This window comes from Stegostoma tigrinum, chromosome 28, assembly GCF_030684315.1.
Source record: "Stegostoma tigrinum isolate sSteTig4 chromosome 28, sSteTig4.hap1, whole genome shotgun sequence".
Lineage (NCBI taxonomy): Eukaryota > Metazoa > Chordata > Chondrichthyes > Orectolobiformes > Stegostomatidae > Stegostoma > Stegostoma tigrinum.
The window spans coordinates 36,064,099-36,085,617 of NC_081381.1; the positions used below are offsets into that span (position 1 = coordinate 36,064,099).

Here is a 21,519-nt window from a genome sequence, read left to right on the forward strand (position 1 = left end):
ATTCTCTTTCTCACACAGCTCCCAAGCTGAGATTTAGCAAATCAGAGGAAGCCAGGGATGGGCCTTTCCTTTTGGCTCTGTTGCAGACTGGATTGACTAATGAACTGGAACGATTCCTTTAAAGACAATGTATAATATCCCTGGATTAATGAATAAAGGATTACTTTTATTAATTAATTTTCCCGTGCTTGCATCAACCATTTATGTTGAATCTGTAGGCATCTCCTTCAGCCAGAATATTTCAGTCGTGTTAAATGAATAACCCACCTGGGGCAATATTGCCATCACCTAATAATAAGAGATAATTTGCGGTCAAAAATCAGGAGGACTTTTCTGCCACAACAGTCAATCCTCGGGAGAAAAAACTTACATTACAAAAGAGAAAAGATTACCAATTCTAATCAGCCTTCTACAGTTTGAATATTGAAAGGTATCATGTGCCATTGGCTGTAATCCAAATAGGATGGCTGCACAGTGTTAGTTCACCAAAACAAGGATAACAGTGCATTGAAATTGGAACAGGGAAAGAGGAAGTTGTGCTAGTTAGCAAAGAAATAATTTGCATTTATATACCATCCTGTCACATTTCAGATATTCCAAAGCACTTCACAGCCAATGAATTCATTTGGGAGAGAAGCTACTGTTAAGAATAAACAATTGCAAAAAGCAAGGTCTGTAGTCAGCAGATTTGTTAGGGTCTTTTTGGATACAGGAAGAATATTGGTCAGGTTGCTAAGAAAGTTCCCATTTGAACTGTCTCATTAATTCTTTTATGTCAATTTGTGCAGGCATTTGTCAGCATTGAACTGCAGTGTTGGCCTAGTTTATACATTGAGCCGTGGGGTGCAGCATAAAAATGAAAGTCGATGTCAAAAGTCTAAACTGAGCAGAGATGTGGTGTGTCTCAACCTGCTGCAATTTCCTTGATTTTAATACTTCAGTTGGTTCTGAGGATTTGCTTTCTTGTGTTGCTTTTAAAATTTATATTTACATTTTAAAATATTTATCCATGCCTAATGGACGTTAAACTGTATCCCTCAATAACTCCTCAAGAATCTAATGAAAAATATAAACAGGATTAGGCTATTCAGCCCATTGATACAAACTTTGCTGATTTCCTATCACAGTTCCACCTTACCACACTATCTCTGAATTCTTGAAAAAGCTCTTTGCAATGGAGAATTTCATCAACAACTCTTTAAGTGTAGAAATTTCTTTTTGTCTTAGTGTTCAATGGCTGACATTTTTTCAATGACTAGCCTATGCTCTCTTAGTTCTAGGCTTTGAGACAGGGGAACTTAGAGCAGCTACTCTAGTCCCTTTAATTATTTCTGCATTCACTTGATCTCTCCCCCAGGACAACTTCTTCCAGCAATCCATCTGAGTCCAAAATTGTGCATTAAAACTGAAAATGCTGGAGATACTTAACTGGTCAGACAGCTTCTGTGAAGGCAAAACCAAAGTTTTAAGCTGATGACCTTGCATCAGAAGTGGGGAAAGCTGGAACTGTAATTTGACTTGATTTGATTTATTATGGTCACATATACGGAGATACAGTGAAAAGTACTGTTTTGCATGCTATCCAGGCCAATCACACCTTATGTAAGTACATCAGGGTAATAGAACAGAATACAGAATGTTGTGTTACAGCTACAGAGAAGGTGCAGAGAAAGAGCAACCTTAATGTATGAGAGGTCCATTTAAAAGTCAGATTACAGTGGGGAAGAAGCTGTCCTTGAATCTGCTGATACATGTTTTCAGACTTTTGTATCTTCTGCCCAATGGAAGAGGGTAGAAAAGAGTATAAGTGAGGTGGAAGCGTGTTTGATTATATTGACTGCTTTCCCAAGGCAGTGGGACTTGTTGACGGAGTCAGTGGAAGAAAGGCTGGTTTCCATGCTGGACTGGTCTGCACTCACAACTCTCTGTAATTTCTTCTGGCATTGAGCAGGGCAGTTGCCATACCAAACTGTGATGCATCTGGATAGGATGCTTTCTATAAGAGTCATCACGGACATGCCAAATTTCCTTAGTCTTCTGAGGCAGGGTTGTAGTTTCTTGATTGTAGCATCAACATGGATGGATCAGGTCAGAATGTTGGTGATATTTACTCCTAGGAGCTTGAAGCTCTTGACCATCTCCACCTCTGTAATATTGATACAGAAAAGGGCATGTGCTCCACTCTGCTTCCTGAAGTCAATGACCGGCTCCTTCATTTTGCTGACAATAAGGAAGAGATTTCACATCATGACACTAAGCTCGCTATTTCTTTCCTGTATTCTGTCTCATTGTTGATTAAGATCCAATCCACTATGGTGGTGTCATCAGCAAATTTGTAAATGGAGTTAGAGCTGAATTTGGCCACACAGTTGTGAGTGTATAAGCGTTAGAGTATGGAGCTGAGTACACAGGCTTGCATGGCACTGATATTAAGGATTATTGTGGAAGAGATGTTGTTGTATATCCTTACTGACTATGGTCTGTGGGTCAGGAAATTGACGATCCACTTGCAGAGGGGTAGCAGAGTCCTCAGTCACAGAGTTTGGAGATGGGTTTGATAGAATTATGGCATTGAAGGCTTTGAGCAAGGGGTAGTTTGGACAAGGATAAAACAAAGGTTCCTGGGTGGAGGCCAGGAGAGATTGAATGATAGAAAACTGTACCAAGTGTGCTTGCGTCAAGGACCTACTGGTTCAAAAGAAAATTCTTCCAAATTGTCCTTTGCTGTCTTCGTGATAATCATCAATGACATTTTATGATTGTGATAGGCTAATTGACATCAGGCCAACTGGGTTAGACCCAGAGAGAATAGCCACCAGGGTTCCCTGTATGGATCTTTGACCAGTAACCAGCTGAAAACTCCACTCTGCTTCACGACCAACTTCTCTGTTTTTATTGGTTTGGATTAGAGAAGGGAGTCATTTGAGATCTATCCTACAAGATCAAAGCTTCCCCAAAGCACCAATTCTGATTAGTAGAAACCCTGACTTCAAACGTTCCCTTTGCTGTTTTAACGGATATGGGACAGGAGGGCAATATTCAGGTAGATGAAGGGCCCACTTGAGAAGCAAGAGTTGATAGAAATGATACTCAGTCAATATAAATAATGAAGATGCTTTATCCTGGAATCTGGGATAATAATTAACCAGAATATTCTAGTTAAATTCTGTCAGGTGCTTACTAGTTAAATATTGGCTCGCAGAAGCCATTGTCTCAATCACTTGGCAAAGTGCTGTATAGTAGAGAATAATCTATATCAAGCACTGCAGGATGTCCTGATTACCCAGCAGGACTTTCACAGCGTGAAGCCTTGAGAGATACAGGCAGCCCATTGCACACATTCTTTTTGTCATTAATATTCCTCTTTTGGTAAACAAAACCGTATCATGTTTGTTTAGGTTTTTAAATGTTTTGAATGCTTGTTTCTGTGTGCTGAGTATTGCTGCTGTCAGTTTCGTTGGGAGGAAAGGAGAGACTTTTCCAGTTTGTTTTCCCCCGCCCCCTCCATTCTCTTCTCTTTTCTCCACTGTCTCCTTTCCCCACTCCCAACTGGAAACTTATGGTATCACTCAAGAAACTTGACACCACGCAGAACAAAGCAGCCCACTTGATTGGCACCGCATTCACAAGCATCCACTCCCTCATTAGCACTCATTAGCAGCAGTGTTTACTATATGCAATATGCACTGCAGAAATTCACCAAAGATCCTCCGACAGCACCATTCAAACCCATGACCACTTTCATCTAGAAGGATGAGGACAGCAGGTGTATGGGAACACCACCACCTTCATGGTCCCCTCTAAGCCACTCACTATCCTGAATAGGAAAGATATCGCCGTTCCTTCACTGTCGCCAGGTTGAAATCCTGGAATTCCCTCTCTAAGGGCATTGTGGGTCAACCCACAGCAGGTGGACTGCAGTGGTTCAAGAAGGCAGATTACCACCACCTTCTCAAGGGCAACTAGGGATGGACAAGAAATGCTGGCTAGCCAGTGACACCCACGTCCCACAAATGAATAAATAAAACCCAATAGGTATATGGAATTGGATATATATCAGAAAGGAGAAGATTACAGAGCTGTGGGGAAAGATCAAGGGCATGTGGTTAACTGGATAGCTCCATTCAAAAAACAATGACAGTCATGATGGGTTGAATGACCTCCCTTGGTGCCGCTTGATTCTACACAATGACTCCTGTTTGGCAAAGAGAGCCACTTTGCCTTCCCCTACAGCTATGCATCAGCCTCAGTTTGCTGCCTTTAACAGCATGTACATGTGCGTTGTGACGAATAAAACTTGCAACAGATCTCATGCCTGGGACTTATCCAGTATTGGCAGCACTGGCATATATTAATGGATGGCTGTGTTATTACTGTGAAGGAATTGACCTCTCATCTGCATTCTCTGTGGTGAGTATCAGCAGCATTCGAGCTACACACAGATTGCCTTCTGTTCTGGAAACCAGAGCGAGTTAATCATCTAAGAGCCTCTGAGACTTGCTGCAGCAAAGAATATCTGTCAAGCCTTGAATTATCGACGGGCATAAGTCTCTGCTTGAAATCCAAACAAAACAGCTGCAAAAACTGGAAATAACTGAGCAGTGGAGCCAAAAAACGTGGGGCAAATAATTTGACTTAAGAAACTTAAAAAAACAAATCCAAGCAACTAAATTTCCTCCTCTCCTTTCTTCCCTGCTCATTCCCAGCCCCAGGTCTTGGATGTGATTTTGCTGTTGGCTATATTGTTATTGATCTGAGAGCATCATTAGCCCAAACCAAACATTGCTGATTCAATACAATTGATTCTATGTCTTTTGGAAGGAAACGAGCCACCATCAATAACCTCACCTAACTGATAAATTGCTCAGATGCTGGTCACATAAATTGTGCTGCTGGCACTATTTTACTTGGTCAGAATGTATGATGTCGGGCAATGTCTTTATTTGATTGCCATCCGCTGACCATACTTTGTAAGACATGGATTATGTGCATCATTCTAGGCCCAGTATCAGTAACGTGTTAAATGTGTACACAACCAGCCAGACCTCAGCCCAGGCAGAACTCTGCAGTCTACAGCACCTTCTGGGAAAGAAAGAGGTTTAAAATTAAAAAGCAATGAGCCAGAATTTGCCCTAAAGTCTCTCCAAGAATGTGTGAGCGATTAATGATGATAGAAGTAAGGTCACTTCTCCTACTTCCCATGGTGGTAAATGAATATGACAGTGGCCCTCAACAAGACATCTGAGACATAAAAGACAGAGATGCATTTATATAGCAACTTGCATGACTAATGAATGTCTCAGAATTTCATAGCCAATGAAGCATTTCTGCAGTGTGGTTACCATTGTAGTGCGGTAGTCAATTTACACATAGCACTCTTCCACAAGCAACAATGCAGTAATGATTAGATAACCTGTTTTTGTGGTGTCAATTGAGGGATAAATATAGGTCAGCGCACTTTGCCTGCACTTCTTTGATTTAATGCCACAGGATCTTTACATCCACCTGAGCTGGCCGATGGGCCTGGTTTAACATGCCGTCTGACAGCGCTGCACTCCCTCAGTACTCAAGTGGAGTGTCAGCCTTGATCATTTTCTTTGAATACTTGAGCCCTAGGGTGGGGTTTGAACTTGGAACCTTGTGACTCTGACATGAAAGGGATATAAGTGAGTAATAGCTTGACTTGTGTTAATCAAACAGTACTGTGAGTAGGTCCATAGTCAGTGTTGGAAAGAGTAAAGTTACAGTGAACAGTAAATAAAACAGAGCCCCATTTGATTTACTAGCTCAGAGGCTTGGTCTTACGAGAAATTGAACCAAAGGAATTGGTGCCAACCCGATGATTATGTTTGTTACAGTAGCTAAGGCCAAGCTGCTGTTCAATTCATTTGTCCTCTTGCTTCATTTTCCAATGGAACTGAACCTTGAAAATGTAATGTTCTGTGGATAAAACTGGCCTCTTGGCACCTTCCATGTGTTATCCTGGATGGTAACCTTCTAACACTATTCCTGACTTTGATGGAATCACAGCCAAGCCTAATTATATGTTCCCAAAACTTCCATATTACATGTACATTCCAATTGGACAGTGTGGAGGGAGGTTTTTGAATTGCAATTTGGAATAAAATCTTGGTTCCTTTCTTTTCCATCAAGGGGCGACTGTAATAGTCCTGACATCAGCTTCGACAAGACTTGGTTTTGCTTTGCTGGCTCGGCCAACAATTTGGACATTCCTAATTATTGCGAGAAGGTAGTGGTGAGCTCCCTTCTTGAGCTCTGCAGTGCGTGTAGGGACATCCTCAACGTTGTTAGGAACAGAGTTTCATGATCTTGAACTAGCTCATTAACCAAAGACCCCCAAGTGAACCAGAGACCTTAAGCAGGTCAGCGTGGTTTGGTTGTACACCTGGTTATCCAATTATTCATTCAATGATCAGAATGCTACTCCTCTAGTTGTGATTCTAACTATGAAATAAGAGTGCTACTATTTAACCCAGCCTCATTTTGTTACAATCCCTCAAGTCTTCATTTCTCTCGATCCTTGCAATCTTTGCAAACCTCCTTTGTTTGCTGCCTTCATGCTGTACCTCTGGATGTGAAATGTGCCTTGCCCTCCCCGTGATCGTAAGTATGGCAGAGAAGTCAGTCCTATTGTTGTAGACTTCTCTCCTTTGGCCTGTTTAGCCTTTCTATTTTCCTCTTCTTGGAGATTTTTTTTGATTCCTAAACTTTGCTGCTCCTAGTCTTTCAATTTAAAATTGAGGGAGCTGGAGGGGCGATAGCTCAAAGTGCCGATAGTTAATTTAAAACTTGTGTGGCTCTGGTGCACAGCAAGTGCTTGAGGGCATTTGTGCATACAAAGAACTTCAATAACTTTTTGATCAAGAGCTCATTTCAAGTTAAATTTTGTCTTTGGGAGGAGGCAATGAATGCGTAAGGCTTACTCTTGCTGTACATTTTTTGGTGTCTAACCTTGCTTAGTTTGTGTCTGTTGCTAGGAACGTGGAGGGTTAAAATGGCACCAACTTGCAGCGAGCGGAGCAGAAATGTAGGATAATAAAATGTGAGGCTGGATGAACACAGCAGGCCCAGCAGCATCTCAGGAGCACAAAAGCTGACGTTTCGGGCCTAGACCCTTCATCAGATCTCTGTCACTCTCGTCTGATGAAGGGTCTAGGCCGGAAACGTCAGCTTTTGTGCTCCTGAGATGCTGCTGGGCCTGCTGTGTTCATCCAGCCTCACATTTTATTATCTTGGATTCTCCAGCATCTGCAGTTTCCATTATCACTGGAGCAGAAATGTAGTTTTCTTGCTTCCCACTTTTAGACAAAACCGAAGTAACAGGTTCAGGTGGTTGATTAGAAATCGAAACAAGTCACCAGAGTAATGGTTAAGCGATTGGATGACTGTGCAAGCAATAGAGATGTGCAATGAGTGCAGCACAGGAGGCACAGTCTAATTGATCCCTACTGTAACACTTGCAAATGGAAATGTCAGTAAAATTGATGATATGCAAATCCAGAAAGCCTGATACATTGGGTGGAATTTAATATCCTCCCTTGTGGTGCATTGATTGGTTGCAGGGAGCATTTAATTGCCCTGGGGGTGGGGATGTTACAGGTGCAGACCCTGTCACTTTTCCAACCTTTGCCCATGGTGGCAGAATGACCTTGCTGCCCTATTGCCAGCTTGAGGCCCTCAGGGTAAGTTAGTCTCCCTTAAGGGCTTCTCATTGCCACCGCTTTTAGTATTTCCCCCACAGGTGGGGGTGGGGGGACTGCTCTGAGGAAAACCCAAAAAGCCAACCCTGGTGTGTTTGTCTGTGGATTTCTGGGATAGGGAGCATGAGGGTCACTTCATTGGAGGAGCCCAGTGTCTGCTCGAGGGGCCTGGCATCAATATGGAGTCCACTGAGAGCCAGCATTTGCCCTGACTGCAGATGCTGTCTCACCGTGCCACTCCCATTAGTCCATATTGCCATTACTTGGTGGTTCTTGGTCTTGGATAGATATGTTGTTCGCAATATCTTCCTGGCAGCAGTGATGCCTCTGGGGTCAACAATTGGCACATACAGCTGGAGGACTTCACAAAGGTAGGGAAAACACTGTTCCCATTAGCTATTGGAACGGATTCAGGATTTTGAAAAAAAAGACTGTGAATGTGAGGAAGAAACTTTTTTTTAAAAACACAGTAAATGTTAATGAACTGGAACTCACAAACTACAAAGCTAGTGGAAAAAAAGAATGGAGGCCGGGCGAAGCACTTGAGCGGAACAAACTTGCAGGATACGGGCCAAAAGCAGGGGGAGGAGATATGGTGTAGATTTAATGGGCTCCTTCTGTGCTGTCAATGACTCGGTAACTCTCTCTACCTCATATCTGGTCTCCTCTCAGTAGGATTTATGGCACACTCGATATGATAGATGACACCATCAGGGATCTGATTTAGGGATGAGCACAAATTTCTGGGAATGTTTAATTTTAGAAATGTATGAAACTGGTTCAAAATCCAAATAAACAAACAACAGGTCCTAGTAACCATCGTTGTGTATTTCCACATTGTGAATTTGTAATTCACTGGAAGAGCACCTCCTACGTCCATGCTTTCAGTGAGTGGCAGGGCCAATCAGGGAGGCTCTTTGCTACCTGCCTGTCATACATCAGGGAACTTAAAAAAATTTTTGTGTTGGACAGGAAAGGTAAGAATTTATCAGGAGCCTCTTCACAGCCCTGGCCAGGAGTCAAGTTGGCTGATCTGGGAAATAGTTTGTTTTTAGAAAGGCCATATTTTTCCAGAGTTCACATTCCAGAATACGGTACTATCACTGACTATTAATCCAGAAATTCAGCTAATGTTCTGGGAATCTGGGTTTGAATCCTGCCATGGCAGATGGTGGATTTGGAATGAAACAAAGAATCTGGAATTAAGGGTGTACTGATGACCATGAAATCATTGTCAATTGCTGGAAAATAAAATCCATCTGGCTCACCAATATCCTTTAAGGAACAAAATCTGCCATCATTACCTGTTCTGGCCTACATGTGATTCCAGGCCCACAGCAATGTGCTTGACTCTTAACTGCCTTCCAGGCAATTAGGGATGGCAATGCTGGTGAAGCCCACATCCCATGAGTGAGTAAACAATATGGAGAATGCAGAAGATGTAGTTGCCACTGTGGAGGCTGATGGATCACACCTGAATGAGAAAGGAAGCTCACAGACCCACTTCCACTTGTATTTTCTATTAAGCATGAATTATTGTTGAACGTTGTAATTTAACACTGAATTAATGTATCAGGATGGGAGAATCTAATTATGTATTCACACACAAACAGTGAATGTGGACAGTGAATGTGTCAAACTTACGTTACATCTTGCATCCATGTTGTAATGGTGTTGGTTAGCCACTTACTGGTTAACTTTGGTAAAGTGCTTAGCAACCTCCTTGAATGTTGAGAAAAATTGAAGTTATCAGTGCTAGAATATCTGCAGCCTCTGAACTGATGTCATAGCCTCTCCACCTCCCAATCAAAGCCAACATTCTAAACCTCCCTCTAAACATCAATTATCTTTAACGTAACTGTCAGTATTAACATGAGTTTGATTTTGCTGTATCAAAGGAAAATGTAGCTCCAACTTAAATAGCAGAAAAATACATTTTGGGTTACATGTAATAATTTTTTGATAAGATTGTACCAACCAATTTATTGTAACACATCAAAAGATCTGCCAATATTAATAAAAAATTGCAGGCATAACTCCTTTCACCTGTTTCTATTTGTGTTTGAAGTATAAAGCTGCCTGTGTATGGGACTAGATGTGTAACTTTTTAGTAAATGAGAAAGATGGGGACCATGGTTGATAATTGCTCAAGGCAATTCTCTCGGAAGGGTATTTTTCTCTTTGGCATACTTTGCCCCTTCCTCCAGCATAAAATCACCACAATGTAGATCCCTCTGCTATGCTACATTGATGGCCTCAACCAGCTGCTGTTTTGATGGATAGAAAAATGGAGGACTTTCCAGTGTCCCTGATGGTGACACTGTGCCTTCCTAAAGATTGCGAGTGTGAATGTGAACATTGAGGGAGTACAGGATGGGATTTAACTATGCTATCCCTCTAATGGTCCAGACTATGCTGTTACTATCAGGTTGCACATGCGTCTGTTCACACGGTGTCTGTTCACACAAGATGCCAAGGGTGTTTGTACATGGCATTGCACTAAGGCTTTTACATTAATTCCTCAAGATAGTTGATGTGGTTTGTGGTTCACCTGCATAGTATATCCCAAAGATATTTGGGTTCTTTTTTAGATACATGACTTGAAGTTTGTTTGCAACACTATTTACAAATCTGCGTATCTAAAACTTGCACACAGCCTGGGCTCTGTTGTCGTTGTCATTGTCGTACATGACACACATATCACTGACTGACTTTATTACAGAGACAATGAATGAAGGTGAGGTAAGTCCCTTTTATACCAGAATATCACATGTCTTATTGCCGGTAGTTTAATGATGGAGTCCTGTCTTACTGCAATCTGCCCATAATTAAACAATAATTACAGCAAATTGACTTGAGTTCAATTTCAGAAGGTCCCAGATCAATTGTATTGAACATTGAGCAAATGTTGGCTTTCATTGGCATCCATGCACGAAGTTAAGAGCCTGTAGATTATGGAAGGCAGGGGAGCATGAGCGGGCTAAAGTATTTCACAACTGTATAATACTTAAGAAGAACAAGGTCTAAACAATCTTGGGTGAGATGCTAGAGCAAGAAAAACAAATAGGATTTCTTTGGATCTTGAAAGGAAGAAAAGGAGTTGAACCAGACCAGAAAAGGAGGCCATAGACTCCTTTGCAGACTACTAGCTAGCCTGCTAAATGTAGTTCTGGCACTTATTGGAGGTGGAAATATCCACTATTGTTCCTGCTGTTGATTTGTATCTTGTGTTTCTTGCCAGCATGTGCTCATTTATAAAGTTCAGTTGAGGATCAGCTGGGCCAACTTATGATTGAAGAGCCTCCCGACCACCTCCCTTCCTCAGCCCCACCACTTTATTGAGGCTCATGAATGAAAAAAAATTCTTGGATTATATAACAAACTATGATGTCCACAACTGCACGCAAACATTAATGTGAACCCCAAGTGCGTTGTGGGGGAGAAATAACGTTTTTAAAAAAACAACAAACTGAAAGAAGTTTCATTCATATTTCACCCAAACCCAGAGAAAACAACTGAGAAACTTAACTTCCTCCTCTTAAAATGCTGTGCGCACACCAGAAGCAGGTGTGGGACTAGAATAATTCTTTCATTTAAGTGTGCTTTTGGAAGGGCACTGTTTAAAGAAACAAGTTGCTGAGTGTGCATTCAGCTGTGACCACTTTTACAAAACTAATGCGCAGGAACCGGGTGCTGCCAAATTCCTAGAATTGGTCAGCGACGTTTTTTTTTAAACAAGCCCGCTGTCCAAGCATTTGGTTACAGAGTATTTTAATCTGCTGTCATATTGTAACAAAAAAAAATCATGTTCCAGTTTGAAAGATTCCGGGCAGATTGGAATCAGCAGCAGTGAGACAGGCAGTGACATATAATGTGTCACGTATCGTTCGCTTTTCCCAACAACTGTGCTGCCAAATCTTTAATGGGGTTAAAGTGAAAATTGCACCGAGTTTATTTGCAATCTGTGTGGCTTAATTCCATATCGGATTGTAGAGTTCCCAAATAAACTATTGGGAAAAGGGTCACCATGTTACCTGAAGATCTTGATTTTTAATGTAGTTGTTTTTATTTTGACATTTTGTGCTCACTCTGGGTAGTTCTGTGCATGCTGGATGCGTTCCAGTTCCGCGCTTAAACGCTCTAAATATTTTTAAGGCTTTTCATCCTGCACTCAGCAGGACGAATGCAAGATTTAAAAAAAAACGTCATTCATGGGGTTTGGGCATCGCTGGTTTGTCCAATGTGTATTACCCATCCCTCGTTGCCCGAGAGAAGGGGTTGAATAGCTGTGTTCTTGAACTCCTCCAGTCTTTTATCGAGCTACCCTAAGGCCGAAAGCAGTTGAATTTTGAAAAACAGCCAAATGCAAAATAGTCATAAAAACAGAGGTCGCTGGAAAAGCTCAACAGGTCAGGCAGCACCTGTGCAGAGAAATCAGAGTTAATATTTCAGGTCCGGTGACCCTTTCTTAGAACAGCAGAATAGTCACAGCAGTTTATGCTACAGGAAAAAGGGTGCTGATTGGTTGACAAGTTGACTTTGATTCGCTGTGGTGTTGCCATGGGGAAAGCTATGGGAAACTGTAAGCTTCCTAAACTCTTGAACACTTCAAGTAAGGCAAAAGGCTTGAATGCGTTCCTTTCTGTTGCTGAGAAAGAGTCCCCAGGCATGAATCTAGCATACTCTTAAGCAACTTTCTTAGAGTAAACTCAGGCAATGAGTATCATTCAGTTGAATCATCATGGACAACTCTAAATCCATCCTTAGAAGCATAAGTCCCTACAGTGTGGGACTACAGGCCACTTGGTCCATCAAGTCCATACTGACCCTCTGAAGAGCATCCCATCCGGACCCATCCCTGTAACCCTGCATTTCCTCTGGCTAATCCTATAGCCTGTGCATCCCTGGATACTATAGGGAAATTTAGCACTGCCAATCCAGCTAACCTGCACATCTTTGGGCCGTGGGAAGAAACCAGAGCACTGAGAGGGGAGAATGTACAAACTCCACACAGGCAATCATTTGAGGGTGGAATCAAACCCAGGTCAATGGCATTGCAAGGCAGCATCGTTAATCACTGAGCCATCATGCTGTCCTTAGTGACTGCTACAAATACACTTTCCATCAGGAGTGCAGAATGGTTAAAAAGTGGCACAGAGAGATTTATTTTGGTCCTTTTCCTAATTACAGAGGACACCACATTCATTTTTTACTGAAGGTTCAAAATGGATACTAGATCTTGGTATTTCCATATTGAAAAGTTCAAACTCCGGCTTTCAGTGTTGATGTCTTTAATCAAATTTTTCAGATGTATTATGACACACTACTGGAGCAATGATTGCAGGCCTTCTGGCCCAGAGGTAAGGGACACTACCACTGTGCCACGAGACCCCTTTGTTTAAGTGACAACACTAATGTGGGATTGGAGTCACATGTAAGGACAGCAGGTTTCTTCTCTAAATTGCATTCATGAACCAGTTGCGTTTTTATGAAAACTGACAGTAGTTTCCCGGTCATACCAGACTTTAATTGCAGTTTATTCAAATTTGAGACCATGTCCCCAGAACATACCTTAGACTCTGAATTTTGAGGTCCAGCTACATTTACACTAGGCCAGTGTAACAATGACCATTCTTGTGCCTTTATCGACAAGACAAGCTGAGTGTTTCTGGCTTGCAGTGAATGCTTGATTTCTGCCTGTTATGTTGGAGACTTAGGAAAGCGATTTCCCCAAAGAATGAAGGGTGAGAAGCACAATATCTAAGCCTTTGCCATTCTATTTCGTTCTTTCTGGTTGAAGAATGCCTCATAAAGTCTGCAATTGTCAATGTGTTTTCCTTTTTAAAAAAGAAAACATGAAATGGTCTTATATAGTTCATTCCACTCTCTTCAGAATTAATCAAATTCCTTTCTGAGCCAGAAAGGATGATTCCTTCTAATCTCACCCTTTGAGGAATGCCAACCTTATCTTCCCCAAACGACAACACTGCAGTATCCAGCTGTGAGTGGGAGTCGGTAGGACAGGCTGTGTATGCATCTGTACATATATGTCTTGATTATATCACAGGCATGTGTAGCTATCCCAGTGCACAGACCGTGGTTAAAAGCAACGCTTACCTGTTGTTTGATAAATCTCACATATTCATATTACATCTGTATTTTGAAGTAATCATGTATTTAGTGTTTGTAGATAAAAACTGGCTCATGCTGTAATGCTTCTGCTCCACGGAATGCAAATTGTTCTGGGGGGAGGGTAATTTTTGCAAATAGTTTTGCAGTATAAGGAATTTCAACTTGATAACATGCAACAGAGATCCAGCCATAAGGAACAGACACAGGTGGAAACCACAGATAGCAGGTAGCGGCACAAGGCCATGTTACCAGGAAGGAGAAATGAATGCTCCAGGATATGAGGGAGAACTGTGTACATCATAAGAGGGAGCTTAGGATTGCCAATGTGGCCCAATGGTGGGGAGAAGAAGATTGCCAATGTATCTGGGAATGGGTTCAAGGAAACAGCAACCAAAGTTATTCAGGAATAAGGAGGAAACATAATGCCTTTACAGCACCGTGACTACCCCCATTCCTTCATGGGAATTAATCACCCCCCACCGTTGCTCCTTGCCATTCCCCATGATGCACTTTAGTGGAACTTAATAACGACACCATGAGAAATGTTTGGAGGTTGAACTATTTAATTAGGTGGCATGGTTGGGGGAGCCCACCTAAATTAGGGCCGGCCTCCCTGCCCTGTGCCAATTGAGGCCCTCAATTAATGCCCACTTAAGGACCTCATCCAGACACCACTTATATTCAACTAGCGACATTGCGACAGTCGTGATGAAGGGATGAGATAAAGGTTATTGGCTTCAAGGGCAGGATTGGCAGTGTTGCTTGGTCAAGGGAGATGCCCTCAGGAAGGGGACACTGTTGGGAGCCACCCCCACCAGCCAACGATTTCCTCCTCCCAAATTTCCATGACACCACCCCACCTTCCATCACTTGGGGCCTAGGCCCTTTGCTGATGCACTGGGCTTTTGGTGAGTGCAATACTGGCAGATAAAACCATTCCTGTCGTGGTGTTGCCTGCAATGAAGAGCTGCTGACCTCTGACTGTCCGACAGCTCTTAGGATTTCTGCCTCCAGGGGTCCCTGTTCCTCACGGACACTTAATACAGTCGGCCTTCACCAGAAGAGGTGACTGAAGCTCCTTCTCTCACTGGCTTAATAGTCAGTAGATGAGTCCATTCTCACTTGGATGAAACTGTACCCTCAGTGTGCAATCTCCTTCATCTTCCTACTTGGAAAGAGTTTGCAAACTTACTCTGATGCTTAATGCAGACTGTAATAGTGATACAGGAAATGGTGTTGGTGCTGGTTTGCATGGGGTCAGCACTGTAGCTACAATCTGTTTTTCCATTCTTCAGTAGGTGAAAAAGGATCAAAAAGTCAATTTTAAACAAACATCCTTGAGAACTGCTTCTATCAGATGGGACTCTACTTGTCTGGAAGTTATGTTGCTGGCCCTGAGTAGGGGATTTAAACTTTGAGGTTTCAAGATAACAAGGTGTGGAGCTGGATGAACACAACAGGCCAAGCAGCATCTAAGGAGCACAAAAGCTGATGTTTCGGGCCTGGACCCTTCAACAGAAAAGGGGGATAGGGAGAGGATTCTGAAATAAATAGGGAGAGAGGGGGAGGCAGACCGAGATGGATAGAGGAGAAGATAGGTGGAGAGGAGAGTTTAGGTGGGGAGATAGGGAGGGGATAGGTCAGTCCGGGGAGGATGGACAAGTCAAGGGGGCGGGATGAGGTTAGTAGGTAGGAAATGGAGGTGCGGCTTGAGGTGGGAGGAGGGAGTAGGTGAGAGGAAGAACAGGTTAGGGAGGCGGGGATGAGCCGGGCTGGTATTGGGATGCGGTGGGGGGAGGGGAGATTTTGAAGCTAGTGAAAGCCACATTGATACCATTGGGCTGCAGGGTTCTCAAGCGGAATATGAATTGTTTCACTTTTCCCATTTTTAAGAAAAGGTTGAGATGTCATCAAAGCATTTTAAGAGATATCAGTAATTTAAACTGCTGTGGACCACCTCCAGTTTCATGTTTGTTATTCATAATTGAAAAACTTCTTTTTTGAATCATGTAGCACGGAAACATACCCCTTCAGTCTAAACAGTCCATGCCAACCATGTTCCCAGACTAAACTAGTCCGACCTGTCTGCGCTTGGCCCATATCCCTCCAAATTTTTTCCATTCATCTACTTATCCAAATGTCTTTGAAACTTTGTAACTGTACCTGCATCTACCACTTTCTCTGGCAGTTCATTCCACACATGAACCACTCTCTGTGTAAAAAATGTTTCCCCTCACTGTCCTTTATATATCATTTCCCCTCTCACATTAGAAGTATGCCCCCTTGTTTTGAACTCCCACCCCTCGCCAGGGAAAATCTGTAACCCTCATGATAATGAGGTCAATCTCAACCTCTTATGCTCCAGTGAGAAAAGTCCTGACATTTCCAGTCTACTTTTATATCTCAAATCCTCCAGTTCCTACAACATCCTGGTAAATCTTTTCTGGAATGGTGGGAGAGGTGGTTGGTTGTTCTGTAATCTTGCAGAATAGGGTGGGGTTGAAACTATATGAAACCCATGCCATGCAATTTCAGGTACATAAACTGCCAGATGTAAAATGAAGACTCGTATACCAGAGACATCAGCATAATTTCCAGGTTAAAACTTCTGTACAGTACTGAGATGGTGATGCTCTGTTAGAGGTGTCCAGGGTCTTTTCTGCCCTTCCAGGTAGACAAGAAAGAGCAGAGGAGGTTTCTCTTCTCTCCTAGATAATAGTTATTCTTTGACCAACAATAACAGATTATCTGATCAGTGACACATATTCTGTTTGTGGGAACTTGCAGTGCACAAATTGGTTGCTGTGTTTCCTATATTCCAACAATTATTTCAAAAACTCGTTGGTTGAAAGCAGTTTGGCCTGCCCCAAGCTCGTGAAAAGTGTGAATAACAACAAGCCATTATTTTTACAAACTGAATGATGTAAGATTATGTGTTCCTTGTGCAAAGCCCTAATTGCTGCTGTGCTAATCTCCATTTTATAGCTGTCAGCACATCTGCATGTCTGCAGTTAGTCAAAGTATATACAAACTTGGCTGTGTCATTGCAGGACTGTATCTCTCTTTTTAATGTCATTCAGCCTTAAATGATTAAACTATTAGAGCGTAGAACTGGTTTTTAGCATTTGCAAATATGTTGGTGCCTGATCTGTAACAAAGCAGATGGTTTAGATACCCTAGGTCTTCAAGCTTAGTGATTTATTTTCTAATGACCCTCTTGCTCCTTTTAGCTGCTGGACGTTACATTCAACCACTTCCTCCCATCTCTGCATTTTTTCAGGGTTGGGAGAGCCTCTCTCCCCAGCTTCTCAACTCCCTGCGGGGATTCTTTGGAGCCAGGCACCAGGCCAGCAAATCTGGCATTGCTTCCTCTGCTGTCTGCAGCTCTGAGCACTTTCTGTTTAGCATCTGCCCTGCCTTCTTGGATGTTTCTCCTACCCTATACAAAGCTGTGAACTGCAAGGAGAAGCCAGTTGTCTAGATTATTGCTTTTGCCACTTCATCTAATGATTTGTTGCACATACATTTCAGCACAGCTACCAATTCTGGAATATCCAACCTTAAATGTTCTTCTCTAAGACTTTACTGAGTGAGAGAGCAGGAGCAAGTCACTAAGCTGAACAGTTAATGGTTTCTGAAGGGGATGTATTGAGTGGATGATGGAGTCATGTCACTTCAGCTGCCTTTGTCCGAAATTGGCAGCGTTATGTCAGGATCAGAAACTCCCAGTCCAACTTGCTCTGGTGGTATTGTCTATCAGCCAATCAAACATATTTGCATTCTTTTTTCAATTGCAGAGGGAACTGAAGGATCAATACGAGGTTTTGCAGGACAGTGAGCATAGGCATGTGAAGGCTCTGCAACTACTCAAACGGCAGCTCTCGGAGACAAAGGTAAACGTGAAAACATACATTTTCACTTCCAATTTTCTCTCATCATTTCCTGAGGCTTCAGGCCTCTGCAACCACAACTGTCCTCTCAAGCTGGAGGCAATACATTGCAGCATTTTGGATAGAGCAGCACGGTGGCTCAAAGGTTTGCACTGCTGCCTCATAATGCCAAGGACCTGGGTTCAGTTCCAGCCTCAGGTGACAATCTGTGTGCAGTTTGCATGTTCTCTGCATGGGTTTCCTCCAGGTGCTCCAGTTTGCTCTCACAGTTGAAAGATGTGCAGGTTAAGTGGATTGGCCATGTTAAATTTCCTCACAGTGCCCAGGGATGTGTAGGCTAGGTAGATTAGCCATGGGAAATGTGAGGTTACACGTATTGCGTGGTGGTGCTGGTTCTGGGTGAGATACTCTTCTATGGTTTGATAGGCTGAATGGCCTCGATCTGTCCTGTAGGAGTTCCATGAGTGCTTTGCAAATTCATGCACTTGTATTTATATGGCACCTTATTAAATGCCATTACAAAATACTTAGCACCATATGAGTTTCTCTTTGTGATGGACAATCATTGTTGGTTTGCAGGCAATCTCAACAGGTTACACTGTGCTCACAAACTGTAGATAACAATTCAAACAGGATCAGGTGGAGGTCATTCAACTCCTCCAGTCAGTTCAGGCACTTGTTTAGAGTATTTACAGATCTGCCATCCAAATTTTTTGTCTTTGCCATATATCGCATGACTGAGATCCTTAACTAAGTGTCAGTTCTAACTCTGTGGTTTTATACTTAACTGTAAATCAGAAGTCTGTTGGTCACTGTCCCATACCAGAGTACAAAACTTAATTTGAAACCCCGGTGTAGTGCCAAGTATCACGCTGCCAGAGATACTGGCTCTCAGATGAACATAATAATTCCTGGTACCGGTTCTCTGGAGTCCTCTTTGATCTCTCGGCTATCATTTGCCCATTGACCCTGAAGATGAAGATCTCATCATTATCTCCTTGCTGTCTGTGGGACTTTGAATGTGGTTTGAACAATTGCAACAGGGACTGCCCTTCAAAAGTACTATTTTTCCTGAGGTCACAATAGGACCCAGTCACTGATTGTCTTTCTGTTGACAAAAATACTGAACAGCTGAACAGTCCATTTGATTGGAGATGAATGAGCACTTTTACTATACTGGTGCCAGAGGGATGAATATTGGCCAAGGCACTGAGAGGAATTGAATATTTTTTGTGGTGTTTTAATATCTGTTTGAAAAGGAATATTTAATTTAGTTTCACACTTGAAAGATAGCTTATCATCTCTCAGATAGTTCACCGGGGAAGTCAATCTAGATGATGTGCTGTGTCCTAGAATCCCTACATAGCAGAACAGGCCATCAAGTCGTACCAACCCTATCCCTGTAACCCTGCATTTCCCATGGCTATTCCATTTACCCTGTACATCATGGTCAATTTAGCATGCCCAATCCAACTAACGTGCACACCTTTGGCCTGTGGAAGAAAACCAAAACATACACAAGGAAAATGGGCAAACTCCACACAGACAGTCATCCAAGGCTGGAACTGAACCTGGGTCTTTAAGCAATGTGAGGTAGCAATGTTAACCACTGAGCCACTGTGCTACAGTTCTTGGTTTACATTGTTCTCTTCCCCTACCCCAGGTCGAAATCCAGAGCGCAGTTCACCAATTTCTGCTTGTAATATGTTACTGGTTTTTGTTATTATAATTTACAATATCATTTTTAATGAGATGACTCGTTAAACTTTTTGATGTAAAATTATTGCATTCCATTGCTTCAGGGTTCTTGGTGACTAAAATAATGAATTTCTCAAGTTACTTGGAATATAGCCTTTGGTATACATTTGATCACAAATTTCTGTTAACACATCTAACATTGTTTTTCCAAATACTTTTAGATGTTCTGTTATTACTTATTCTACGCCTGGAGCTTTTCCTGTGCTCATCAATTTCAAAGCATTCTTTCCATCTGATTCATGATTTGCCTCAAAATCTTGAGAACTCCCTTAATTTCCATCATTGTACAATTCACATGTTTTCTGTCCCTCTTTTTCATGTTTCATTCCTTTCAAACAATATCTTACCAACTCTGTCTTTGAAGGGCCAAAAGCAAAGTACTGCAGATGCTGGAAACCTGAAATAAAAAGAGTGCTGGAGAAATTCAACAGGTTCAATGGAGAGAGAAACCAAGTTAACATTTTGACTATGATTCTTCTTCAGAGCTGAAGAGAAGCAGAAATGTGATCTTGCTTCTGCTTTTAGTATTGTTTGTTACAGATGTTTGATGCCATTGTGACCTTATTAAGATATGCTGAAACTACCAAAGTATGTCTGAGGCTCACTTGATGAATGTGGAGTTGACTGAGAATGTTCTGGGTTTAATCTTCTGTCCATGTTAGGTCGTGTATCTCTTGGGATGACGCGTGGAATTTTACAATTAGCATTTTGGAGTAGAGAGGAGGAATTTTGCCAATTTCTTGCACTTGGTAATGAGTGAGTGGTCCTTGCTGAAGAGCCCATGTGTGAGGACTTTGGCTGAGGAGAGAAATTGGTTTCTCTGAGTTCCTCAGGTAATCAAGCAAACTGCCAATGCTCCTTTTTTCAAATTAGATTCCCATCTAATGCTCTGTTAGGGTTAGGTACCAGGTGATTCCTAACATCTTCAGAACCAGAAAGCAAAAATCATAAAGCCAAAGTACATAGGGATCTGGGAGTGCTAGTCCAGGATTCTCTAAAGGTTAACTTGCAGTTTGAGTCCGTGATTAAGAAAGCAAATGTAATGTTGTCACTTACCTCAAGAGGGTTGGAATTAAAAGCAGCAATGTGCTTTTGAGACTTAATAAAGCACTAGTTAGGCCCCATCTAGAATACTCTGTCAAATTTTGGGCCCCATACTCAGGAAGGACGTACTGGCACTGGAGCATGTCCAGCAGAGATTCACATGGATGACCCCTGGAATGGTAGGCCTAACATAGGATGAACGTTTGAGGATCCTGGGATTGTATTTATTAGAGTTTAGAAGGTTGAGGGGAGATCTAATAGAAACATACAAGATAATGCATGGCTTAGAAAGGGTGGATGCTGGGAGGTTGTTTCCGTTAGGTGGGGAGACTAGGACCCATGGGCACAGCCTTAGAATTAGAGGGGGTAAATTTAGAATGGAAAAGAGGAAACATTTCATTAGCCAGAGAGTGGTGGGCCTGTGGAATTCATTGCTAAGGACCGCAGTGGAGGCCGGGACGTTAAATATCTTCAAGGCAGAGATTGATAATTTCTTGATCTTGCAAGGAATTAAGGGCTACAGGGAGAGTGTGGGTAAATGGAGTTGAAATGCCCATCAGCCATGATTAAATGGCGGAGTGGACCTGATGGGCCAAATGGCCTCACTTCCACTCCTATGTCTTATGGTCTAAAATGAGCAGGAGACTTCTGGAGAAGACTGGGGGAGAAAGTTATTCGGAGATTAAGTTCTTCTTGTGAAACAGTGATTATGTAAGCCAGTGTTTTAATAATCTATATCTCTTCTATAATACTCTATTCTCCTGCTTTGGGCCAGGTCAGTTTCTTCACTGTTCATTAGCTACAATTCAGAATGCTGCAGGTATGTATTTGTGGTGAGGACTATACTGTTTTACAGAGACTGTACATGTTGCATACAAATCATCTCCATGCAAATAATCTTTACTGCTTTTCTGAAGAGGGTGACCCTGCAATGATTGGCAACCTAAAGACTCTGGTTTCCAAATGGGAGCTCC

At 42.2% G+C, this 21,519-nt stretch overlaps 1 protein-coding gene across 1 annotated transcript in view; it reads left to right on the plus strand.

Annotated features, from left to right (window-relative positions):
• The window catches only part of trim62.1 (tripartite motif containing 62, tandem duplicate 1), an 80,549-nt gene that overhangs the window by 33,534 nt on the left and 25,496 nt on the right, over positions 1-21,519 (plus strand). Inside the window, exon 2 of the mRNA XM_048561850.2 lies at positions 17,651-17,746. Within this exon, the coding sequence (XP_048417807.1) occupies positions 17,651-17,746 (96 nt within the window). The remainder of the gene's footprint in view (positions 1-17,650; positions 17,747-21,519) is intronic.